This window comes from Nyctereutes procyonoides, unplaced genomic scaffold (assembly GCF_905146905.1).
Source record: "Nyctereutes procyonoides isolate TBG_1078 unplaced genomic scaffold, NYPRO_anot_genome, whole genome shotgun sequence".
Classification (NCBI taxonomy): domain Eukaryota; kingdom Metazoa; phylum Chordata; class Mammalia; order Carnivora; family Canidae; genus Nyctereutes; species Nyctereutes procyonoides.
The window spans coordinates 29,475,378-29,503,092 of record NW_026575160.1 but is presented as its reverse complement, the minus strand read 5'-3'; the positions used below and the strand labels follow the sequence as shown (position 1 = coordinate 29,503,092).

Here is a 27,715-nt window from a genome sequence, read left to right as displayed (position 1 = left end):
GTCATCAACCAGCCCACGCAGACGGATCTTCACGATTGTATTGGGAACTGGAGGAGCCAAAACTCTCCCCAGAATAGAAGACCTCACTTATGCACAAGGATTTCAGATTATTTTTTAAATTTATTCTCCCTCCCTGCCCCAACTGGGCAGCTTTCCTTGACGTAGTGGAATGGATAGTGGATGGGGAGTCTGCAGGACCCGGACCTAGTTCCAGCTTTGCTACTCTTAAGCCATATTTATAGATCTTCTGAGGTCAAAATAGGCCTTCAGTTACTATAAAATAACGTGCTGTGGTTTTTATAGACCATTGTCCAATCGGATGTTATTTCTTGAATTATAAAGTTCCGCTTCTGGACCTGGTTTTATAATAAAGGTCTGATGGTTTGAAAAATGCCTTGGAAATGAGGTTTGACGACTTGTGTCATTCTTGCTTTCAGGTATTTCTAGCTTAGGATGTTTCTCAGCCATATAACTTCCATCTTCCCTGCTGCTGGAACCCAGTAATAATGAAGTCCAGGGATAAAATCAGAGTGACTATCAGAGATGAACACTACCAAGACTTGAGGAGAGTTCTGGAGTGCTCAGAGGACTTTTACTCTTAAACAGGCCATCGGTTTGCAACTACATGAGGTGCAGGAGGCTGAGTGCAGCCCTGAGCTTGAAACTGCCTTTGTGAAATTATCTGACATCCCAAATACCCTTTTATGTTTCATTGAAACTGTATTTATTTACCGGGGTATGAAATCATGGGACAAACATGGGCATCTATGACATTATGATTAATAAAATAACCATTCGATCTCAGCTTTCTCATCTGTAAAATGGGAATGAAAATTACAGGTGTAATTAAATGCTTAATACTCTTAACAAACACACGCAACATATGAATGTTCCAGGGAACTAGTTGTAAATTTTTTCTTCAGCACAGTCAAGTAGCTTGAAACAATTTGGGAAGATTCCCAAAGTATTTAATTTACTCCCAGAGAGTAGGTTGTTGATAGAGAAACTAACCAAACTCACATATAGCTACAAAAGCTAAACATCATGACATTTTGTTCTAACACTTGTTCTATCCCAAACACTCAGCACTTTCAAAACATCTCCATTAAGCAGGGTGGCTATATTTGCACAGAAGTTAAAATGATGGATCAAAGGTCATTTGCTCAGGATGAGAAAGGATGGAAACGGTTGTTATTCCTAAATGTAGGGCCAAATAGTTATCTGTGACTTTCGTAGCCAAAGTAAAAAGAAGTTTAATCATTGGTCTATCTCCCCTTTGGGTACAGGGTACAAGCAGAATATCAGGATAACAGACTTTTAATGTCTCTATCCCAAATTATCGAGGTTTCGGTTACCCAAGTTTTGACTCACTTCTGATGCTCACCACTTGTTTTTTACTATCTGCCCATCCTCATTTTTTTTCATATTTCCCTGATTGGTACCAACCACTTTCAACTACATAGATGAAAAAAAAAATCTCCTTCTCTCACACACAAGTCAAACACAAAACCAAACTCCAGCCTCCCTTAATAACTGGACTCTGTTCTCTGCCTCATTCTAGGCTTTCCACCTCACTGAAGATTATTCATCCCTTTGAACCTTCCTACGAATATTTGCATTTTGCCTCTCTTTTGTATCTTCTGTTCTATTCAGAACTGCTACATAACAATCAACTCTTAGCACCCCTTTTTATCCTTTTTGCTTTCCTTAATATCATCTCATATTTAAAATAAGCAATCCCTTCCTAATTACTAGGTCATCATCTTTGACTTTATCAAATATCTGAAGCTCATTCAAATGCTCATTCCCCAGAAAGGATTAACCTTCCTCTCTTTTCATAAAGAAGCTCTTCGCATCTCTGGAACTTGGGTCGATTGATTTATTCCCCCGTCCAGACTTTTTGTCTGGAGAGCACCATATGTATATGAGACTGAGCCAGTCAATGTGCTGAGAGCTTTAAGTGAATATTTTGTTTACTTGCAAAAAATCCTACAAGGTAGATACTATTATTTTCCATAAGTTGAATACAACAGAGAATTTTAGCTGGAAAGTACAAGAGTCAGGTTTCCAAGGAGCTTTATCTAATGCCAGAATCCGATTTGCTTGACCTCTTCTTAAACACTCAACTGCTATACTCTTGGAGCACCAGAGTAAATACTAATAAAAAGCTTCAACTCTGAGCTCTCAAGAGCCACTCATGAGTCAAAGCATTAAAACAAATTTCACAATATATTTGCCTTGCCAAATACTCCTTGTTTCAGTAATCTTGGCTGCACAAGAAAGGTGTGCCTAAGGAGAAAGACTCCACATCTAAATAGTTTTTGGTGGCACAGAGGAAATGTTACCGGTAGAGCCAGCGAGTTCTACTTTTGATCATGAGCTAGGATGAGTGTGGCTTTCTGGAGAAAATGGGATGAACCAGAGAAGACAGGGAAAAGTGAGATACCTGGAGTTTTAAGGAAGGCCGCAAATACCTTTTTGTTGATCATTAGCCCGTTCTCTGCAGGATACCTACTGCTATAAAATGCCAATAGTGCTTTTCTATCATTAATCCCTTACTTTATCTTATTGCTAGAATTCCAAATAATGGAGTAATCACTTTAACCCTCAAAATACCCCTGTAGGAATGTTTTTAAGAAATCAGACGTTCTTTTTGGTTGTCATGGAGATATTTCTAAGGACAGAACTGAATCTAGCACTTAAATTTAATTTTTATGATAAATCACTTGGCAATCTTAGGATAATTAGTATGAAATAGAAGAGTGGCAATTATCTTCGACTGTGTTGACAACTAATCTTTAATGTTTAGGTCTCAAAAAAAAAAATCCAAAAAACCTTTATCTTTAATGCTCCTAAAAATACAAGACTGATATACTGGGTTTGAGGGAGTAGGGAGGAATCCAAATGCACTTGATTGTTGTGGCTATGATCTCAAATTATCTGGGAGAGGACACGAGAAAGAAATATATGTACAAATAAAATAAAACCTTTGTGGCTAGGCTCCAAAATCCATAAACCTGAACAAAGTAATTTTGTGTGATACATTTTCAAATATATAAAGGACAGGGGCGCCTGAGTGGCTGAGTCATTTAAGCCTTCGGCTTGGGTCATGATCTCAGGGTCCCAGGACCTTATGGATCAGGAAGTGGGTCTGCGTTCCTTGTCCCCAAACAGGTATGGGCACATACTAGGTCGTAAAGGCATATCGATTGCCTAAATATATGAATAGACTGAAATAAGAAGCTCACTTGAGGCTGAGAGGAATAGGTTTTTAAATGTTTCAGATATTTACATAACCTGCAAGTTTGATCTGCATTTTCAAGATACTGCTTCTACTGCCTCTTGCTTTCTTGCCTACTATAATAGACTGAATGTTTGTGTCCCCCTAAAATTCATATGTTGAAATCTTAACCCCTACTGTGATGGTTTTAGAAGGTAAGGCCTTTGGGAGGCAATTGGGTCATAAGGGTAGAGTCCTCAGGAATGAAATTAGTGCCCTTATAAAAGGGATCCTAGAGAACTCTCTTTCCTTCTTCCCACAATGTGAGGACACAGCAAGAATAGCCATCTATGAATCGGGAATCAAGTTCTCACCAGAAACCAGATCGCTGGTATGTTGATCTTGAACTTCCTAGCCTCCTGACCTATGTGAGAAATAAATGTCTGCTGTTTAAGTCTATGGGAATTTGTTATAGTAGCCTGAACTGACTCAGACACCTGCTTTAGGTTTACCGTCTTCCTCAGTATGTGAGAGAAATTGGTGTTTGTGTAGGAAGAAATCAGATATGAAGAATGGAGCTATTTATTTCAAGCAAGTAAAGACCTAGTTTTCTGAAATGAAAAAACAAAAAAAACATGAGAAGAGATACAAATTGCTGATTGGTACTGACAGCTCAAAAAAGGAAAGTGGTAAGACAAAGTACTAGGTGGCAAAAGTTGAATTAAATGTAGCTTTTCTTGTTTTATCCTTTGTTCTTTTTGGTAAATGGGCATGAGTGCTTCTATACCAACTTGATACTACAAAGGCCAGGTATACACAAAAAGCAAAACAATTTTCTTACTGCTGCAGTACTGTTCTCGCTTTGGCAGCACATATACTAAAAATGCTGCAATACTGATGTGTGTGTGTGTGTTTTGACTTTTAGAAATGATTGTGAGTTGAAATGTGTCAAAACCAGATTGAGACCTTTGTAAAAAAAAAAAAAGGAAACATCTAAAAACCAAATAAACTAGTAAAATTTTTTAAAAATTTAAATAATCAATACTTTCAAATCAATACTTCAAATACAGTATCTGTAGGATCTGCCAATTTATACAGGCTATGTCTGTTTTTGAATTTTAGAAGTGAGAAGAGTTAAAAAAAAAAAAACCCTGTTGATAATATACTTCATGTGTTAAAATGCTTCTCTACTTGTTCAAAAAAGGACCCAAATAAGAAATCCCAGTTACTCTCTATTACCAAAAAACAAAACAGACAAAGCTTAGCCTTTTCCCATGATTTCAAATATTTGTTTCCATTTTCTATGTATATGAGTATATAAGATATATGTATTTCATTTTTTTAAAAGATTTATTTATTTATTTATGATAGACAGAGAGAGAGAGAGAGAGAGAGAGAGAGAGAGAGAGAGGCAGAGACACAGGAGGAGGGAGAAGCAGGCTCCATGCCGGGAGCCCGATGCAGAACTTGATCCTGGGACTCCAGGATTGCGCCCTGGCCCAAAGGCAGGCACCAAACCGCTGAGCCACCCAGGGATCCCACGATATTTGTATTTCAAAAGCATGCATGAATTCATTTTAAGAGACATGCACTGGGGTTGATTTTTACTTATAGACAGCACTCTGAAATTATTATTTATAATGGTCTCTTTTTCAAACAAAAGAAATCTCAGAATTCATGAATATATTTTCTTCTATTTAAAATTTTTTTTTAAAAAGATTTATTTATTTTAGAGAGTGAGAGCATGAGAGTGCATGCATGTGCATGAGCAGGAGAAGGGGCAGAGGGAGAGGGAAAGAATCTCAAGCAGACTCCCCATTGAGCACAGACCCTAACATGGGGCTCTGTTACAAGACCCTGAGATCAAGACCTGAACCCAAATCAAGAATCTGATGCTTAACCAACTGAGCCACCCAGGTGCTCCAGATTTTCTTCTAAAGAAATATACCAAATCCACCATTCTTTAGGGATGCAACTAAATCAAGGATGTATATTTAAAAACAATCAAACAAACAAAAAAAAGAAAGGCAGATGGTATTTTTATCTGAGCATTTTATAAAAGACACCAGTAAATTAGCAATCCCTAAAGAGAAATGTTGTTTAAGTTCAAGCTTCATTTGCCTGGGTCTCTGCCGGATGCTCACAGCATTGATGAATTGATGATCTGTGTCTACATTCTCTAAAAGAGCAGTAATCCCAAAGGTAATGTATGCCACAGCTTCCAACACAAAGCACTGACATACCATGATGGTGGCACAGGAACTGAAAGAATTTGAAGATGGGAGGTCAATAGATGAATTGATTCCTCTTACTGGGACTGAGTAATTATCCTTAGGTTCACTGATTACTAACCTAATCCTTTAAGTAATGGTTATAAGTAATGATCACAAGCAAAGGATGTCTTTTTAGGTGATTCCTAGGTCTTTGACTTTATGGCTTATGATCCAACTAGTCCAGTTAAGAGGCACAAGAGAACAGGGGTGATGAGTGGTTACAGCACCAAGGAAATAGGAAGATGGGAAAGGGGGATGAGAGAAAAGCAAGGATGATGCCAAAGAACCAAGTGACAGCTGTGACAGCGCCTAGGCAGTGGCCACTGTATGCAGACAACATAGCTGCCCAACGAATGTTTGTGGAGCCGAACCTGAAACAAGTCCCCACCCCCAACCCACCCGACACACTCACTCTCCCTGGCCCGACAGTCATGCACAAATATTTTAATAGCAAAACCTCGCATCTAGAGATTAAAGGCCTTATAAGAGAGCTGTAAAAAAAATAATAAAAAAAACATATATTAAGCAAGCATTCTTTTTGCAAGTTGATTAGACGAGGAGCTCAGAAGGGGAGACGTGGGCAATCCCTGTGATTAGTCCTGTGATCTTCATGAGTAACCGTCTTTCCTCTCCCACGTAGCCCGGCACGCTGCACTGATGTTCCTGGGCCTTGTTCTTTTCAACATCCCCTCCCCCTTGAAGATTTATAAAAAGCCTTGTTCTCACTGTTTCCTTACACTACCCTGAACAGGACTTATCGTATTCTTTTACTTCAAAGCATCCCAAGAGGGTGATCAGACAAATAAAAACTGGTTTTGAAATCTGTATCTTCGTTGAGTCGGTGCTACAGATAGACTCTAATACATGTACACATCAGTCTATTCAGACAGACTTGCACCTGTAGGAGATAAGTTACACATGTTTAAATGTTAGAAACATGTCAAACATGTCTTCTCGGCCATACATATAATATTGTTAGCTAAACAATATAATTCTTTCTAACCAAATAACCACTGTGAAATACCTGATTCACTTTACACCCGACAGCTGGGGCTGAAGCTTGTATTCCCAGCCAGAGCTGAACAGAAGCACAATAGGAAAGGCAGAAACAGCTGCAAACTCTTGAGAGAAAACATTTGCAAAGCAACTTTGACTTTAGGCTTCAGGGTAGGAAGGAAGTAAAAACCATTTTTCTGTTCCTTTTCATGTATGGCAGCTGTCTTTGGAAAAAAATTATGTCCATTCTATTTTATAACAGAAACTTCACAGTATTCTTAAAACATGAGTTGTAGGAACTTAGGTCTGGCCACAGATTTAGCACTTTAATGCATCAAAACATTTGTAGAGCTTGGGAGTATGGCTCAGCCACTGAAGCTAGAAGGTCCCAAGGTCTCTGCTGCACGCCTGACTGACTCCTCCCCCAACATTATTTGCTGTAAACAAACTGGATTTCAGGGATGTTGATTGAGCCTTAAAGGGCTTTGGGTTTATTTACATAAAATTTAAGGGAATGGAATTCTCTTGGACAAATGTCAGAGAAATGGATCCTATGTGGGTCTCAATAGCCCTTTGTGTGTCTTTTGTCTTCTGCTGCCTTGATATCAGGTACATGTTTTTTATCGCCCATACTAAAATTTTAGTGCCTTAAAGACAGGTTTTGTGTCACTGCTTCCTTTGCTTTACTTACTTGCCTAGTAGAGCAAAGTTAGTAAGTTCCCAATATTTATTTGATGAATTAAAAACCAAGTGATTAAAAAAAAATCAGTGATATCAGAACTTTGCATAAAATAAATATCTACTTACTTATTTTCGTCTTTAATGTTTTGGACACACACATAATGGGCATAAAACAGCTTTTTTATGAAAATTCTGGGAGACAAGAATAAAGTACTCGTCACAGCATTTCTGTTATGACGAGACTGATGCGTGACATGCCACTTAGGTGGTTGGTTCTGTCACAGAGCAGAATTTACTCAGCTAGCGGAGCAATCTATCTAAAAATGGGATTTTATTACAACTTTAGAAACTGGAAATTGGCCAGGAACCTTTTGATGTAACAAAAAAAAAAAAGTAAGACCTAAAGTGACTATAGAAAGCTTATTAATATGAAACTGGACAGATGAGGTAATAAACAATCTAGAAAAAAAGGAAAGCAAAAATAAAGATAAAAAGTCAACATGGTGAACGCATTAGGAACTCAACAGATGCCAGATTCTCTCATGCTCGTTCAGATTTTTTGGAATTCTATAGAATAATATCAATGTTAATTAAAAACACATTTAAAACACCACTACATCTTTTACAAGGATAATAGATACGACCATATTTCAAATACTTTAGAGTGCAAGTGTATGTAGGAGGGGACTGGGCATCCAGTCTTCAGATTTTAAGAAGTTAAGACAGAACTGAACGGTTTGAGGTGGGTAAATAAGAACACTGGGCTGGGAGAGAGGGGGGAGAGGGGAAAAGTACAGTAATTTGAAGTAAATGGGAGGAGGGGAGTCCAAGTGTGGGAACATTTAGATAGAAGGATCTATGTGATTAGTTTTGAGCTAGGAAGTAGGAAGGTTTTATTTACCTGTTTTATGACTTTGAAAAAATTTCACCATGCCCAGCTAGTACAAGGAGAACATGATTTAAAATACAGCGATGAAAAAAATAAAAAATAAAAAAAATAAAATACAGCGATGACCAATATCCATACTACTATAAAGACAGTGGTAATTTTAAAAATCGTATCTTATAAAAGAATATAGATAGAGGATGTACAAAAGGGCAAGTCATAGGAAAACATCATTGTCCTCAATTGGTTTACTAGGGGTCATTGGCTGACTGGGATATTAATTAGATCAGACAATTATGAAATAAACATCTCTCTTTAGGAGAAATTTCTAGTATTTGTAGAAAGTCAACATTTCTGTAGATGCCACGGTCATTGTGCATTAATCAAGAACCTAACGATGACCTCGTGTTGAAAGCACTACCCAAAAGCAATCAAACGGATTCAACATGAAGAGCATTTTAATTTCTGCAAAGCGCTGTGATTCTTGTATCTAGGAAACACGCTAACTGCAAGTCTGAAATGTGAATTTTTATTGTATGCAAATATGTTGCTATCCATTAAAAGCATTTCTTAATAAAATCTAGATATCCCCCCTCCTCCATCCAGTATTTGGACTTCTTTGTGTCTGACCCCATTTTTGCAGAATCAGGAGAGCTGGAGTTACAATGGGATCTTGATGATAACGTCCTTTCCTAACTCCTGCCAATACTTCTCAATGATGTGAATGTTTCTTCTCATGGAGACACACGGTTCACACAATAGCTCTCCTTTCATCCGAAGCTTCCCTTGAAATAGGAAAACATCGCCTGGAAGTGCTTTAATTGTTTCATTTTATTCCAATCATGTGATAGAAATCATGAATGGAAAAAAAAAAAAAAAACAACAACAAACAAAATCCCAAACCATTCTGGGCAAGGAAATTAAAGCAACTACATTGAAACCGAAAGCTTCAAGAACTTAACAAAAATCGGCCATACCCTTCATTAACGAGTGGCCTGGGCTTCATTGTTTTGCTTTCCAGTCTGGGTCTTTTTTGCTGCGATTCTCACTTTACGATATTTGCAAATACCTTACTGTCGAGGCAAAAACAGACTAACTGCATGCCACCAGGTGACATAGACTCAGCCACTCATAGAAAGCATTTACCTGCATGAAGCGACCCTCGGACGTCCCAAGATTAGCAATGGTGAGGTCTCCTTTGATGAAGGTGGATATAGACGTTAAGAGGACTTGGTTGAACTGGCCCATGAATAAGTCAACGCGCTGCAAAGCTGTAGTGAACTCCGTTCGATATTCATCATTGCGCGCTTCACAGCCGATGAATTTCTCAAAAGTGTCTGGAATAAAATATGGTCACAGAATTCATGTGAGTCCAGATGCGAGCAAGCTCGGTAAGAAACTTTTCAGTGTGGCTTTTCAGAGCTCAGAGGAAAATGGCAAGGACAACCATGCAAATAAACTAGGAGCCCCAGACAGGCAGAAATTTCTCTAGGGACCTACACGGCTTCAGGACCGAGAGGTGCTACCCGTGTATCTAGATTTTTAGCTGCAGTAGGCCTCGCTATCGCAGCACGCACTGGGGTTGGATGGGTGCATACATAGCAGTGGGACTCAGTGGTGCTAGTAAAAGAGAAACAAAACCGTACATGTCTCAGCCCTGGGCAGAAAGGTAATGCTTCCAGCAGTCAAGTCCAGTAAGGTGGATGTCAACTGGAATAGTAAGTGTTAGGGTCATGCGTAATACGTTATAATTTACAATGTGTGCCCTTGTGCATTTGTGTGCAGTGAGGCGGTAGCGGGTGGTGGCTGAGAGACAAGCCACAGGTGGGCAGCACGGCACGCACCCCACTCAGGTTCCTGCGTCAGAGCCCAGTCTCTCACAGGTATTTACCTTACATAGTCCCTATAACCTCCGTGTGTTGGTAAAATTGAGGTTATCCGTTTCACAAGTAAAACAGAGAGAGTATAGCAAGGTGCCTACCTTGCAGAGCTGTGGTCAAGGCTAAATGGGCTAATTTAGAGATCTCTCCTACCATAGAACCCAGTGCCTAAAGAAGAATACCACCCCAGTATTTGTCACCATTATGGGGAAAGGCTCAAAAAAGACTGTCAAAGCTGCGCGTCAAATGCCGCAGGTACCAACTTACAAAAAATACCTGATTGATTACCACTCTATCAGGTATTTCTCTTTTAGGTTCAGCTTCAGAGTTTTAAAAATATTGTTCAGTAATCTATGTCAGTTAAGCACTGTGGGCCCTCCCTCCACCTTGACACCTCCGTGTCCTGGTTTTCCTTCCACTCCTCAAATTGCCACCTTTAGCCTTTGTGCAGGACCACCCACGCCTGGCCATGGGTGTCGGGGCTTCTCAGGGCTCCATCCCAGGGCGGCCCTTCTCCGCCCTCTTCACGGTCCCCCAGGCAAGCTGCCTCTCCTGTGGGGTCTGCTGCCATTTAGAGGACACATACGTTGGTACCAACCCCTCCCCTCTCCTCCGAGGTGACTGTGCAATCCCCACCCGACGTCTCCAAGACCTCAGGTTTGACGGGACCAAAGTAGAAGCCACGGCCTTCCCTCCTGCCTGAGCGGACGATGCAGTGAGTGGCTCTACCATTCCTCTAGAAGCCCAAGCCATCGATCTAGGTGCCATCCTTGATTCCTCTCCATGCACAGACCATCACTAATTTCGATCATTTGTACTTCCTAAACATCTCCGGGACCCACCCAGTTTTCTCATCTCCACATTCTGACCCCCATCCAAGCACCTCTTCTCATTCCTGAACTACTACAATGGCTTCCAAATTAGATCTGCCACATTTGATCTCATTCGTTCTCTACAGTGCAGCCGGATTTTCTTTTTTCTTAAAACACAAATCTCATCATGTCACTCTGTTTACAGCACGCGACGTTTTCCTATGGCTCTCAGGATGAAAGACAAAAATTTTTAACTTGGCCTGGGGAGCTTGCATCATCTGGATCCTCCTGAACTTTGCAAATTCGTCCTCATTGTGTCCCCCTTTGTGCTCTGTGCTCCAGTGAGCGGCTTCTTTCAGTTCTCCAAATATGCCATGTGTCCTCCTGTTATAGGGCCTTTGCACATGCTGTTCCTGGAGTGATTGATCCCTCCACCTTCATTCACCTTATTGACTGCCATGTCTCCTTCAGATCTTAGGGTGTCATCGTTTCCTTAGGAGGCCTAGTCTGACCTTAACATCTAGGTCAAGTGCTTCTATTATTGCCTGCATAATACATTTTACCTGTGTCATAACCCTGAGAGCTGCAACTACTATTTGCTTGTGGATTACATGATTGATTCTTGCCACCAGAGACCCTGCTTGTTTACTGCAGGGTGAAACATCACAGAGTAGGTGAAATATCACACATAGATCTTTAATAAATATTAATTGAGTGAATGAACGAATAAGTGAATCAGTTATGGGTAGATGGGAGATGACTGTGAAAATATAAACTAATATTACTAAGTTTTTTTTTTCCTCCTGGAGTTGATATAGTTACGAGTTTATAAGAAACAAATAATAGAGCGTCTGGCTCCTGACTGTACTTATAAGACATCTGGAAATTGGTAAATTTGGGGCAGACAACAGGAGGCGGGAGGATATAACAAGGAACTATCTTCAACTTGGAAGAGAAACAGTTTATTTTTACATAGTTTTGTATGTAGTTTCAAGTTAAGGAAAATAATTTGAAGGTTAGGAATTCTCTATTATCATCTTATTGTATTTATAATAATCAGAAAGCTGCCATAGTGTATTTAGGACTGATTTAGTGTCGAAGAACAAAGTGAAATAAAAAATTTAGTTGTCAAAAAAAAAATTTAGTTGTCCTTATGTAAAACAGCCTTTCTCCTTAATGTCAAAACTCTGTCACATGGAATACAGAGTTCATCTGCGACTCTTATCATTAAAAAATAATCTACAATGATCTTTATTATAGCAACAAATATTTATTTCTTCATTATAAGTGGCAATAAATTAACAAACAGTTTCAGAGATGCTAAACCTACTGACTCTTGTAATTAATGAAATGTTCTGGTTCTAGACATTTATTTTGATATATTAATGAGTGCTATTTCACTATTTAATTAGAAGCTTTTCTTCACAGAAGTGCTATGGATTGCTCTGAGGAGTAGCAGATAACTGAAACGTACCAGCAATTCAATAGTAACCAATTAATTGGTAATTAAGTTTCCATCGGTGATCAATCATCCATTTTGCAGAGACAGCCACGGGAAGCTGCGTCAAGAAGCAAAGACCAGCTTTAAACCAAAGACCATCTCAAGGATTCCATTTCAGAGCTGATCGCTCTTCAGGGTCAGCACTGTCGTTCTGTTCCTTTTTCTTGCTTATTTTACTTTTTTTTCTATGTCTAGATGGCACCTGGGGAACTTAAGGCCCAAAATGTGACCTTGCAGAAGTAAAATGGATTCACTGGAACATTGAAAAAATTTGCTGCATGTGGGATAGAGTCACAGATTGTTAACTAGAAGCAGCCACAAGAGGCCAGAAATGGTCTCTCTCGTTCATCTTTTTTCATCCTGTGCTGTATTTTGCTTAGCACACAGCAGGCATTTAATAACAGCTTCCTTAAGACTACTACATCTGTAAGGTACCCCGAGGTAAGCCCATCTGCCTACCCAGCTTGCTTCCCTGTCTGCTTGGCTGAAGCGGGCCAGCAAGAGATTGGAGGTGAGATGGATCTTCCAGTGCCTGCGAACCTACAAGAACTCCTCCATCTGTTTTAAATGGAGAGAAAGTAACACAACCCAACTTCAGCCGGTGTGTGTCTTCACATGTAAGGCAGCAATGTAGAACTCTGCACCGGCTCAATCAATATTTATGTATATTCATGCATATATTTTTTAAAGATTTTATTTATTTATTCATGACACACAGAGAGAGGCAGAGACACAGGCAGAGGGAGAAGCAGGCTCCCTGCAGGGAGCCAGACGTGGGACTCGATCCAGGGTCTCCAGGATCACACTCTGGGCTGAAGGGGGTGCTAAACCACTGAGCGACCCAAGCTCCCCATATTCATGCATATTTATACTTTCTTCTCCTTTAGGAAGTAGTAGGGTCTCTAAATGGTACCTCCTCAAGGATTGATTGGATTAATTGGAAATTCTCTATTTCTCCCCAAAACAAATTCCTAAGTATAAAATCATCGCACAATGCTGGAATAGGACCTACATAACTCCTCGAACTTGAAAAATTGTGCAATTTTGAGCTAAAAAACAAACATGTCAGGTCCAAGTGGCATCCAAATTTTCAAAGCCAGGGGATCCCAACCTTTTCCTTTTTCGTTTTCTCCGCAGCTGAGACCTGCAGGAGAAGGGTGAGGGCCACAGTTTCGAGGAGAAAGTAATATTCCACTATTCAGTGCAGGAGAGGGGACTACTTCTTGTCTCTTCCTGCTGAGAATCTTGATAAACTCAGTGACTGGGGTCAGGGTGGCAGGCACTAGCTAGAGTCCCAAGTGCTCTCTGAGCTTCAGTAGTGGAATTTTAACCATCAGGGAGCCTCGGTCGAAGCTCTTGGCACTGCAAAGGTAAAGCACGGTGTAAACATGACTAAATCTCAGTCTGATTCACTACGTCCCTTAAAGATAATGAGCAAACGTGCTTGCTGCTCACTTGTGCAGGGAAGATGGGTGGTTCCTCACCACTTGACACACAGTTCCTGGGTGCGGCATTTGGAGTGGGACTGGGTCCGGATGGAACCACCACCACAGACCTGCTGCCAGGGGTGTCCTGGCCATTCGTGCTTCCCTTGGACCCAGAAGGGCTTGTGCTTTGGGGTAAACTGAGCATAGCTGGCAGAAGGCAGTTTCCTGGTAATATAGCTGCTTTGGGGGCACCAAGGAGGAGTTTCCAAAGAAAGCTTCACCCCAGCAAGCATTAGCTGGTGAGTCAGACTAACACCTTCTTTTCGGGAACAAAGGGAGGAAGAAGGAAGAAAAGAAGGGAGGGAGGAAATCAATCTTCACCCTGCACCTACACTGTGCCAGGCACCGAGTTGGGCCTTGTCACGTGCAAGCAGACTCACAGCCCTGTAAGGTTTTCAGTTTTTGGGAGGAGACTCCGAGCAGCCAAGGGTGCAGCCACAGCGGCTGATTCACACTGGAACTGGCATCAGAACTGCAGCAGTCATTAGAATTCGGTTCTATCTGATTCTCAAAGCTCATGAATTTCTTCTGCTACTGTTTACTATTCTGGGCAAAGTTCCAAGAATTGCACAATTACAATAATGGAAAGGGCCTCAGAGACCATCTTACCCCAGCCCCTCATTTTAAGCATGAGAAATTCAAAGTCAGGGAAATTGTAACTCTCAGGGAGTTGGAATTAGTCAACAAAAGTTATCAATTAGCACGTAAAAAACCCACAGCCTGTCAAAGTAGGACGCATAGACTCACCCACCCCTGGTTGCTTTTCTGAGAGAAAGGCTGGACTTAATCACTGTTTTCTGGAAAACAACAGAAAGAGGACCACTAGCATTCTGGCCTGTTCTAATCAGCTCGGCTCTTAAATCTTCCTCTCTGTTGCGGATTTTGGTTTACCAACATTACCATGTTTCTATCCAGGTAATTCTAAAATGTCGGCCATCACCAGCTCTTCTCTCTTGAGCATTTCCCATATCCAACTAGTTACTCGGTTCCTCTGAAATCCGGCTACAGTCCTCCAGCCATACATACCTGCACCCTGCCCTAGGCTAGGTGTTACCTCACTGGCCCACCTGTCTCCCATGGCATCTGCCTTGAAGCAGTTATGAGTTGTCACTCCCTTCTCAAAACCTTTAGTTGCTTCCCAAAGGCCTGTAGGAAAAGTCTAAACTCCTTAATATGATACCCAAACCTACTTCAATTTGTTTTTAAGTCTTTTTTCCATTAAGATGTAAGGTCAAGTGACCATCTAGGACACCGAATGAATCACGAGTGGCAATGCTGACAGGAGACCCTTCCCATTCTTGGATCCTTGCATTTGCTTTGGCAGCTGATGCCCCAGCTCCTGCTAGTCAGTGACAGCCACCCCTTGGTCATGTAAATCTGAAGCCTGGCTCTTTTCTGTAAAAGTCTCTCCTTATAAGGTCTGTTGAAGGACAGAAGTAATATGTTTTATTGGGTTGGGAGAGGGGAGATAGTGGCAAAGAATGAGGTGGACAGTAGAAGGGTACAGAGAGATACCATCTAGCTTGCGATATTGGAGTCAGGAGGGAAAAAAATAGGAAAAAAATCGCTCAATACAATATATTGTTTAGGCATATACACATGTATAATACAACTAAAGGCAAGGAAAAGACAATTCACAATCATTGTTTACACACTATTTCTGGGAGGGAGAGGGATATGACTGGGGTGGGACATGGGGGACTTAAAGGCTTTGGTAATATTCTTTTTAAGCGGACGGTAGAGAACTCAGCATTTATTTTATTGCTCTCATACACGCACGCACACATGCACAGTACGTGATTCTTCTGTATATATGAACGTATTATAGCAAAAATAAATTTTAAAAGAAACCAGTGAACAAATGGGAAGTGAAAAAGTGAAAAGAGCCTGTTAAGAACTTTCTGCACCCCAATTTCTTGACATCCTAAGCAGGTCTGAAACATTCTCATGTTTTTTTTTTTTTTTTTTTCCCAGCTCACAGGAGCTCACAGTAATAATGTTAAATATTATCCGCATAGTGGGTTATGGTTTTCCAAGTACATTATCTCATTTGATCCTTTAAATAAGTCTGTGAATTGGATTTGCTATAATCATCATATTTCTACAGATGAAGAAATTAAAGTTCACAGAGTCGTCGGTAAATACGGAGCTTGAATCCTACTTGCTGATTTAAAATCCTATGTTCCTTTTACTGCGACACATTCCTTACTTATAGGCTCCTACAATAGTTCTGAGACAACCCCACATTCCAGGGATGGTCTAAGGACATAGTGGAAAAGAACGAGCATGCCTACAGCTCAGGACTGGCTCTACCTACTGGGATTTGATGAGTCACATGACCTTAGGTGATTCATTTGGTCTCTCTGGGTCTGAGTTTTATTTTACTTATATAACCAACATTTGTGTAGAGTTTGCAATGTGTCAGACACTGTCCTAAGCACTTAACAAATATTGATTTACTGAATAATCCTCATAAGAATGCTGGGAGGAAACTGAGGCACCGCGTGGTCACATGAGCAGCAGCAGGGCAAGGACTAAACCTGGGTCGTCACAGAGCATCACGGTCTTCACCCCCCACCCCCCCACTCTCCCAGGCTTGACTGTAACTGATCTCAAAGTTCTCTTTTGGTTCTATGTGCTGCTGGGCTGCGAATGGCTCTCCAGTGCTTCCCCTGGCCTTGGAATTAGCTAACTCCATCAGCCCGCTGCTCTAACAAATGAATGCTCGGGATGTTTAAGGTGTCAAGAGTAAACAGTCACTGTCCCCCAGTCACCTCAGGCTACTCCAAAGCAAAAAACAGATTCTGGATACACATGCCTATTCTTTAAGAAGTTTTAGAATGCATTTAATTGTTCAAGGTTTATCCTTTTTCAAAATAATTATATGGGGGCCTCAAGGTGGCTCAGTCGGTTAAGCATCAAGACTCTCGATTTCTGCTCAGGTGGTGATCTCAAGATTGTGAGATGGAGCCTTGCCTTGAGCTCTGTGCTCAGCGGGGAGTCTGCTTAAGATTCTCTCTCTCTGCTCCTCCCCCTGCACCTCCCCAACCTTGCACACACACACTCTTTCTCCAAAAAAAAAAAAAAAAAAAAAGAAAAAGAAAAAAAAAGATAATGATAGTTCTTATATGAAGCCCACTCTGAGAACCAATGGTAAACACCCAGTTCTGCTTTTTTTTTTTTTTAAGATTTTATTTATTCATGAGAGAGAGAGAGGCAGAGACACAGGCAGACAGGCAGAGAGAGAAGCAGGCTCCATGCAGGGAGCCCGACGTGGGACTCAATCTTGGGTCTCCAGGATCAGGCCCTGGGCTGAAGTAGGCACTAAACTGCTGAGCCACCAGGGCTGCCCCCCCCCAGTTCTGCTTTTTAAAAAACTTCTTACAAACTTGTTTCCTTAACTCAAGGGCTTGTATACCGTCATAGGGCTAAATAATAGGAATTACCCTACAATTTGTAAGCCATGAAACAATAATTTAGTCTGTCTTTTCCTTCTCATGAGTACTTACCAGATTTTTTTTTTAATCTGACTCAGACATATGCTTTTTTTATAAAAAGCAAATTGAGGTGCTATATACCTCGCTGTATTTGATTCAAACTGTTTTCCCTAATTAACATTATGATGCATGCAGTGAATATGCAATTGCATTTAATTCAGTATAATTAAGGATGTGATATATTTAAAACAGTGATTCCTTTAATTGATCTACAGGACAGATTTAGCTCACCTATAGATAATTTAAATCAGTCTTTTTTTTTTTCTTTTAAAGATTTTATGTATTCACTTGACACAGAAAGAAAGAGAGAGAGAGAGAGCACAAGCAGGGGAAGCAATAGAAGGAGAGGGAGAAGCAGGCCCTCCGCTGAGCAGGGAGCCCGATGAGGGGCTCAATCCTAGGACCCCGGATCAAGACCTGAGCAGAAGGCAGACACCCAACTGACTGAGCCACTCAGGTGCCCCAATTTAAATCAGTCTTTCAGATAGATTTTTTTTTAAAATGTACCATTTTGTAAGATCTTTGCCAGTTCACTCATACTGGCCCTTTTTCCTCCTTGCTTATGACAAAATTAACAGAAGCATTTTAATATAAACTTTATTTATAATCACCCTTTCTACAAATTCTATTGAGATGCAGTAATGGTTTCCTGGGGGATACATATTTCAAAACAGATCGTCCTTCTTTGCCTAGAACTTTTTATATATCTGGCCCAAAACTCAACTGCTTTAATTTCAGGAACTCCACATAAGTAACTCTGCTAAGTTTCATTCACGTGCTCTCTTGTGTTTATTCAGTGGCACCGGGAGAGAGGTGCCGTGGAGCTGACGGCAGGCAGAGGCAAGGAACTTTGAACTTCAGGGTCTGGTTACGTTTGTTTCAGACGTTTCTATCCGTCCCTACTCAGATGTCTAAGGTGTCAACGCTGGAGCCGGATTCTCTGTAAAATGCACACGAGCCAGCTCTCTGCCAGAGCAGGCCCTTCTCTTTGGGGTCCTCAATGCAAGGCCAGCCCGTCAGGTTGGTGCGGTCAAGTGCCAAGAACGTGGCTGTGCTGTTTTGTGCTACCAAGACAACTCTGCCTGAGGCTGTGGTCAGCCACAGTTTAAAAGAAAGATGCTTTCTCACTCTGTCTGCTGCCACCAGCTCCCCTTGATAGAGTATCCTGCCTCCCGACTTCAATAGCCACGGAGTTCATTATAATCAGAGACCTCAAGCAGGGGTGCAGTTAAGGAAGAGCTCATCTGTCTCCAGGAAGGGAGAAAGGGGGTCATCTCTGGCCCCGATCAATTCAGACGGCCCTGAATGTAACACAACCAGGCATCTGGCCAGCTGGCTGCTGGCTCTGCACTAGTGATTCACGGGGTGATGGATGCTGCCTCGTGGGGATGACCTAACTCCACACCCCCAGTGGCATTCTCTCTTCCGAGGACCAGCCCTGTCTCTGCAACTGCCTTTAGGCCAAGTGGGAATGTGCCATTCATGCCATTCAAACTTACTGCTTTCCTTTCCCTCTTCTAGCTTCCTATTTCTTTATGGCATCAATAGCCACCCTTTCCCTTCGGTCTCAACCATTTTTGACTTTTCATTTTCTTTTGTTGTTTATATCCACCTGTCGATTCTTATAAATGTTTCTATTGACCTAAAGGAAATCTCATACTTGGCCTCCTATAATCTAATAACCTTGGTTCCAGAATCTCCTTGTTCAAGTCCACACCTATAACGTTTTTGTGTAAGGTTCCCCAAACACCTTCTTCGTTGCATCTGGCGGTAACCATCCCAGCCTAGGAGAGAAGAGCATGGGCTCCGGAGTGGCCCTGACCTTACCAGCTGTGTGAACTTAGGATACTTAGATCTTCAGGCCTCACTTCTTCACTTGTAAAATGGAAAAATGCATATCTATCTAATAGAATTGTTTTAGGTTTAAATAAAATAAATCTAGTTCCAGAAGCAGAAATACAGAAGAGCTAACTAACCATGCAAAATCCAAAGAACATCACTGATGGATACATTCCAAAGACACTGGTACAGGTGGTAAATGCTGTAAGATTAGAAAAAAGATAAGATCAGTGTGGGCTTAAATAGCTGGAGAAGGCTCATGGCAGAGGCCAAAGCTGACCCAAGTCTTGACAGAAATTGGATGAGGGAAGAGAGAAATACTTGGAGCAGGATGTATTTTATGGGTTTATATACACACATATATATAAATGCGTTTATACATAAATGAAATAAAAATACATCCACCTTCTGCTCGAGGTATCTCTGGGATTCAAAAGACTCAGAATTCTACGATAGGGGTTCTGGAATTCTAAGTGTTAAAGTGTTTGCTTCTTTATCATCATTTCCTAAGGTGAATCAGATCTGAAACAGACCAAGTCTGTGTGGTTTGGCTCAGCAGCCGTCATACCTCACTTCAATCACAGCCAGGAGTGACAGGGTGACTCATAAAGAAAGTTGTTCCAAGTGAAGCAAATTTTAATGCTTAGTGTATAGAATGTTTCTGCTTTTTTCAATTTAGTTAATCGAAAACAAATTTCAATGTACTTACTCATTGAATTGTAAGAGCTACTCAAAAGACAGCACACCAGTTACTCTGCACTAAGCAATAAAACAGAAGCAGTTCTTTCTGTAGAGTATGAGAGCCATGGTCTGTTTATGTGCCGAACACTGTCACGCTCAATAGAAAACAGGCTGATGAATGTCTCAGTGGAGAGCCAGGAGAGGTGAAAGATGGATGAAACCAGAGTTCTTCAATTGTGCTCCAGTATATTGTTTAAACCCATGACTGTATCCTAGCCTGCCATGACTGTCATCACCTCTTATCCCTCCTTTCCACCTTACAATTGTGCAGTGAGGCTCCTGACTCATCTTCCTCCCTTGTTCCTGACCAGAACTGTGTATCAGAAACCTCAACCTATGGGCAACCCTCCTCATTGACCAAAGTCCTCAAGGCCCTTAACAAACTCCCTCTAATCTTACTGCATCTACATCAAGGCCAAGCTCATGCTCTGTACCGAGACTGTATTTGGGACCTATGAAGTGATGCCATTGTGGAGTCTAATCCAGTGGCACGGAAAGGGTGATATTAAAAAGACCTTCGCTCTTAACTTCTTTTCTCTAACCCACACATTATTTTCAACTTGAAATCATAGACTGGTGGTTAGTAGTGAAAAAAAATTTATGGATTCCGAAAGCAAACTTCATGAGAGGGAGGGCACCTCTACTGGGACCACCGCTTGGGTAATGTCCACCAGAAAGTGCTGCCTAAAGTTCTTCATACAGACAGTATCACCCACTCAAAGGGAAAGCTCTGTTGAAAGGCTCAAGAAAACCTTAAAGAGCAGAGAAGTTATTCTACCTTTCCACCTTTAATTGCCTTAATTATGTTTTCTCAATCTAGATTAAGTCAAAGCTCTGGAATTCCTGTCTCTTCACCCTACCTATCTTCACTTTTTTTTCCTCCTCTCATTTTCCTCCTTTGTTTTTTATCCATTTTCATTCCAACCTAGTGGATGATGCAGGGTGTGTGTGTGTGTGTGTGTGTGTGTGTGTGTGTAAGGAATTTCCCAGAATTTCTTCAATGCTAATTTAACTTTTGGAAACTCCCCAATTCTATAGTTTTTAGAGATTTGGGGAAGAAAATGAAAAACTGTTTTATGTAAAATTATTTTTACTAATCAGCATTTTATTACATTATTTGAAGTAGGAGGCTTTGTCATAACTATATGCTCACTTGATAAACAGATATTTTACTCAAGATACTTCGTTAGGTACTAAGGATATGGAGATGAAAGTTATAGTCCACCTCTTTACGGGGCTAATGAGGAAACCAGTGAACATATCACCACAGAGTGTGGTAAGAGATATGGTAGAGAGAAGCAAAGGGTGCTACTGGAGGACTGGGGAAAGGCAACTACCCAGAATGGAGGGTTAGGGGGAAAGGTAGAGAAGACTTCCTGGAAAAGGAAACGCCTGAGTAGAATTGTAAAGAATAGGGAAAAAGTGTAACCTGACAAAATGAGTGTTAAAGCAGGGTTGTGAGAGATACTGATGGATTCTGGGAGCTAAAAGAATGATAGGTTGACACATATCTGATAAATGCACAGGTTGATTCAGATTGCACTTAAGATTCAAAATATACAAGGAATTCACGCAATCAGTAGTAGCAAAGAAAGAGAAAAAAATTTAAAATGGGCAAAGAAACAAATTAGACATTTTTCTAAAGAAAATATACAGTCAACTGGAACATGAAAAGGTGCTTAGCATCACTCATTGGGGAACCGCGGATCAAAACCACTATGAGATACCACCTCACACCTGTTAGAATGGCTATTATCAAAAAGACAAGAGGGAACAAATGCTGGTCAGGGTGTAAAGGGAATCCTTGCACAGTGTTGGTGAGAATGTAAACTAATAGAGCCAGTAAACACTATGGAGGTTCCTCAAGAAATTAAAAAATAGAATTACCCTATGATTCAGCAATCCCACTTCTGGGTATTTATCCAAAGGGGGAAAAAGGGGAAACACACCATTATCTCTAAGAGATATCTGTACTTCCATGTCAACTGCAGCACTCTTCACAATAGCCAAGACATGGAAACAACCTAAATATCTATCGGTGGACGAATGGAGCAAAAGAGATGTGGTATAGGGCTACTCAGAGTGAAAAAAAAAAAAAAAAAGGTATCCTGTCATTTGCCACAATATGAATGAACCTGAAGGGCATTATGTTAAGTGAAATAAGACACAGAAAGATAAATACTGCATGTTATCACTTTAATGTAGATCTAAAAAAAAATGTTGTGCTCATAGAAACAGAGAGTAGAAAACTGGTTGCCAGGGGCTGGGGCAGTGGGGGGTGGGGGTGGGCAGTAGAAATAGGGAGACATTGGTAAAAGGGTACAAACTCTCAGTTAGAAAAGTCTGAGGACCTAATGTATCACAGGGTGACCACAGTCGAATACACTGTATTATATAAATGAAACGTGCAAAGGGAGTTAAAAAGAAAAGAGTGATAGGCTGAAGGCAGGGTAGGGTGGCAGTAGGGGGCTTGAGCTATCTTGCATGAGCTTACAGAGCCAATTGTGACTATTTCTTCCTAATTCTTGTTCAGGGACTATCTTGGTAGCTTGAAATTGGCTTGGTGGCAGTGCTTACACCACAGAAATCGGCAAGCACTACAGATCAGGGGCTTCTATTCCTCTCTCCTTAAGAAGTAGACATCTGCCAGCACACTAGTGGGTTTGAAGACCAGGAAATAGCAAAGGCCAAGGTAGGAAACTTCCTGAATACATACTAACCGAATGTAGATTTTACTCTGAAACCATTGCGGAGCACTCAAGTTATTTTAAGGGACACGGTAACAGAAATGGGTTTGCTTTCAAGAAAGATTACTTATTCCTGCCGCAGTCTGGATGGGGATGAGGATGGAGCCAGGGGGATCTACTTTTATCTTAGGGCATCATTTTCAACCTACTAATAAGACAAACTCTATCTGGAATGATCACATACAATTTTCTGTTTCTCCTTGGTGTATCTGCAGAAGGAGAGAAGTAGAGATTTTTAAGCTTCATGTTGACTATAAATGAGACTAGGTTTTATTCTGAAGAAGGAGTAGAAGAAGCAGGCCGAATGAGATCATGCTAAGGGAGAAAGCTGAAATCGGCTGAAAGATTCTTTGGAAATATTGAATTCCTTGGTTAAATAGGTGTTGTTAGTTGCACCCAAACCAGCAGCTGGAGAAGGTGCTTAGAAAATCTTAAATAAGGCTGGTACACAGAATAAGAATGTCAACTTGGGTTAATGAATGAGAGAGGTTGTGTAAACTATTACTTAATCCCAGTTGAGGGTTTCCTGAGCCACTGGGGAACCGGGCTGAGGTTGATAGACAAAAATAAGGTTAAAAGGAAATAGGGCATTAAACAAACAACAGTTCAGTTTAACTTGTGATTTAGCCAGAGTTCAGAGTATAAAATAAAAGCCCTGCTAGTAGCCAGAAAGATAAAATGAAGCAATGATAATATCATTATTAAAATAATTGTCTAGCCATTCACTGGAACAGAGATTTTATTGTATTTCTACAATGAAAATAGAAAATCTGACTATTTCTTAGCCAGTCTGTGAATCCCCAACATATAACATGTAGAGTATTAAATAAGGCAGTGAGAGTTATAACAGCTGGTTCCAAGGGCCCAGAGAATGTAGGAAAAGCTTTAATATCTAAAGCTCACACAAATACTAAATTAATATTTACTTATGAAAATTTAGATGTTTACTTTTCAGATATTTCATAATCTCTCTTTTTTTAAATGAGTTCGTCTGCACTCAACTGGATTGTTATCACAAGGGTCATAAGAAACCCAATTCATATAGTTTACACCATGACTAACCTGGATCCTGAAAAATATGTTTTTTTTTTTTTAATAGAGCTTTCTTATCAGATGTGGTAAAGTCCTGGTGTTTATTCTTCTGCGATTTTCTGTGAAGTTGTGGCACATCTGCGGCCACATTTGTGGCATAAATGATGAACTTCAAATTTTCAATAATGCTACTATGTCACATACCCCAGGATCACAAAAAGTATTGTTTGCCTAAAAATCTCAAAGTAGTGCTTATGTTTTCTTAGCTTTAGATTCTAAAAAAGTATCTAGTTAGAAAATACCACAATCATACTCACCATTTACCACATTATATATATCTTAAAGCAGGCACATATTTCAGTCTTCTTTGTTACATGTCAAAAACCTGACCTTTAAATGTTAATTATAGATTACACATAGTATTGTTAAACTACTGCTTACATATTACTCATCATCTTGCAAATATTGACTACTATTCTTTTATTTATTTTTTGACTATTCTTAATACTAGGCCAGTAACAGAATTGATCTTGTGTTTTGTCTGCCCAATTCTACTTGGAATCAATACCTTTGTTATGACCCTTCAGAAATCAGAGTGTTTAGTTAAGAGTAAGGAAAGCTGCCCTTTTTTTTCTGTATCAGCTCTAGATATACCGAACGTACTTGGTATTTTCAAATTAGAAATATTTCTCAATTACTCTAATACATTTACTAGTTCTTGTTTATCATGATGCTGGAGCCGAAAATAAGTTTACATTAATGAATCATCAGATATATTCTATTATAAATTCCTCTTTATTCATTTAATTCAGTTCCTTAAGTACCAGGATCACCTAATTTGACCTCGTATTTGCCTCTATTACTGCACTTCAGAATATTTCCACAGTCTTGGACCTTCTCATATTGTGGATATATGAAGAAAAATAATCTCACCTCCCTATTATCTTTCCCAAGGTTTTGCATAACCTCCCCACCCCCTCAACCCCAGACACATACTGTACTCTTATAAACAATCTCTTACATTTAAGATTCTGGTTACTTTACTGGAAAATAAATAGTCCTTTGCTGTAATTATAGCCTTCAGGAAGGGGCAAGCCACTGACCTCTCTGACTTGCAGGCACAGGAACGAGCCCTGAAGATTAAATGCCTCCTATTCCCTCAGCTTTTCCCATGTAGACTCCACTTAGTTCTTGGCCAAACAAAGTGAACAAAGTGAGCAAGAAAAAAGTGGAATATTTCTTTCCATTCCAGGCATGTGTGTTTTGCACTTGCATTTTAAATCTTCATGGTTTGGGGGGTGAGGATGGCAAAAACAGTGCCTTTTATAACACAGTCATAAAAACACATTTGTAGATTTTATCAAGGGCTTTTATTCAAACACTGCAGCAGTCTAGATGGTCTCTATTTACTGTGTAAATACATAGATTTCTTTTGGAAAACAATTTTTGGGGGGTTAAATAAAATCAACACTATTGCCTGTGGTCTGCAAGGCATACACTTGCAGATGAACTGCCTACCTTCTAAGACCTTAAACTTACTTGGATGTCTGCATGATTAATTATATATAAATGAACATGATTACAATGAAAGAAAGAGAAAGGCAAAATATCTGCAGCTAGGGATGCCTTAGAACAACATAAGGGCAGCAGTAACTAGAGGGCACGCCCCGTACCTTCAGTAGGCACTCATGACATCCTCGTGAGCCCGGGAGCACTGGACTCTTACTTAGCCCTCTAGGCCACATGATTCACATGAGAAGGAAATGGTCTAAGATGAAGACAGCTGTGCAGAGGACGGTAGATAGATGCAGAAAGATAATAGGATTTGGGCCCACCTCAGCAACCACATTCCCTTGAATTCCATAAATTTTTATAATTTTGATAGTTTCAAAGGAGCTTATTTGTGTGTTCTTGGAATTATCATTCACTTTGTCATTGGACTTACTGGTAACAGGACAATCCCTCCCATCTCCAGAATATACAGGTTCTTCTGACGCATAGGATCAAGCGTTGGCCAAAGAAGAAAGGTGGGGGGGGACAAGAAAGAAACAACTTGGACAGATACAAGAAATCGCTAGTGTTTCAAAGCTGATTAGGAACGAAGTGACTGGCTAGGAGAGGCAGTGAGTAAGTACTACCTACATTATACCCTTAGCTTCTAGAAGTCTATACACATGATCTTTCTCACACTAAGAATTACTTCATGAAAAGTAACTTAATTCACTTAGAAATCAAAGAAAAGGCAAACTTTGAATACATTAACAACTTTTTAAAAAACAGTTAAAAATGTTAAAATCTCCGGGACGGTTCTACCTCTTGTGTTTTTCTAAGTGTAAAATAATATGCACTCATGTCCAGAATCCACTTTAAAAAGCTGGTTAAATGCAGCACCATGCAGTTAAGATCTAGCTTATGAAATAGGTAATAATTATTAGTTTATTAAATACTGGCTGTGTAGTTGGCCATGTACTAAGGACATATGGTTTTTTCTAAAATTTTGGGCTTTATGTAGAAGTTAACTGTCACCTCCACACGGTGGTCTCTTGTGACTATGCTATCAAATTAACATATTCCTCCTCACTTGCATTCACAGATATTTCTCTCCCTCACACTGTACTTCATAAACTATCATGATGTATTTATTGGTGTGACTGAGTTTTTATCATCATCTCTTTCCCTAGCGTGTTTGCTTCATAAGGACAAGAACCATGCCTATCTCATTCACCACTATAATACCTAAAGGTCAGACACTCCGTATCTATCGAATTTCTTGTTGAATCTTGGTTGTATGAATAAATCCTTTCCTCTGTTTTTGCTGAAAACCATGGTCACAAGTTTTTGGTCATTTTATGGACTAAAGAAAATGATTAGGCTAACAGAACTTGGCTTAAACTAATAAAATGAAAGAACAAGCAGGTAATGTGGTTAGCTTAAAATAAATGGAAAATATTGCACATTTTATCGTCAAGATAATTCGTAGAGATATTCGTTTTTGCTATTGACTGCCACTGCATTAGTGCTTGTATCTGCTTAGTGCATTAGCACTAAATACTATTGATTCACTCAGCTCGCAGACCAATTTAATCTTTGCATTTTTCCCATATGCTGAGCCCCACCTTACCTATATAGTTCAGTTAGTAGACTGGCTGCTAGATGCAAGTGTTAATCAGATTTTAAATTTAAAATGTCATTAGAAAATTTAATATCATACAAATTTACACTTTTCTGGTACACAGATGCTAGCAAGCCATGAATAATCCATATATTTTGAGATGACAACTCAGCAAACTTAATTTTCATAAAATCAGTTTTAGAAAAGAGTGCTTTACAAATCAAAACTGACCTTAATTCACCCCTTTTACCTAAAGCATGATTTGAACTGTCACCTACCATTTTAATGTCCTCTGATTGATGAACATTTTGGCGATTTACCCAAATAATGACAACCAACAACGGAGGTCAGACTTCAGTTGAATTCACAATTTTTATTTTTTGTTTTATAGTTACTATTCATAAGGCATTTCCCCTTATTTGTGAGCATCAAGAATGGTGAAAATAGCCTTTATTTTATATCAGCATGCACTTATAAGACATTTTTCTGTCTTTTGTTGAAAAACCAGAAAGTATTTTTGAAATATAGAGGGTAGAGACACACTTCATCTGCTCTAAGTTAGCTTAGGTCTAGGGTGAAGGCTTTTAAGATAGGAAGTCAACACTGCTCAGCAAGTAATTCATATGCAAATGAACCAGTCCGGAACATTTTAGTTAGAAAAAAGAAATACATAATTAGCAGACTGGAATGTATCCAGGATCCTAGAATCACTCACCTCATTCACTATTATTAAAAACAAAACAAAACAAACAACAACAACAACAACAAAACACTAAGGGACTTTTAATAACTTCAAGAGTAGCTGAGCCCCTGGTCTCATTACCCTGACAAACGAGGTCTTTTACAGCCCTCCCTGGCTGCTGGAGTGGTGACTTACAGCACATATCTGGGCACTGAGTCATTCTGGACTCCGTGTGCCCACTGACTCGGTTTCAGTGCCAATCCATGAATAAGCAAAGGCAGTAATTCCTCATGGGTATTCTATCCAAATTCTAACAGATCCTCATTTTT

The 27,715-nt window shown here is 40.0% G+C and overlaps 1 protein-coding gene across 1 annotated transcript in view; it reads right to left on the bottom strand.

The window, feature by feature from the left end:
- Window positions 1–27,715, bottom strand: part of MET (MET proto-oncogene, receptor tyrosine kinase) — a 113,425-nt gene that overhangs the window by 49,834 nt on the left and 35,876 nt on the right. Inside the window, 2 exon segments of the mRNA XM_055314562.1 lie at window positions 9,203–9,375; window positions 9,378–9,393. Coding sequence (XP_055170537.1) covers window positions 9,203–9,375; window positions 9,378–9,393 — 189 coding nt within the window.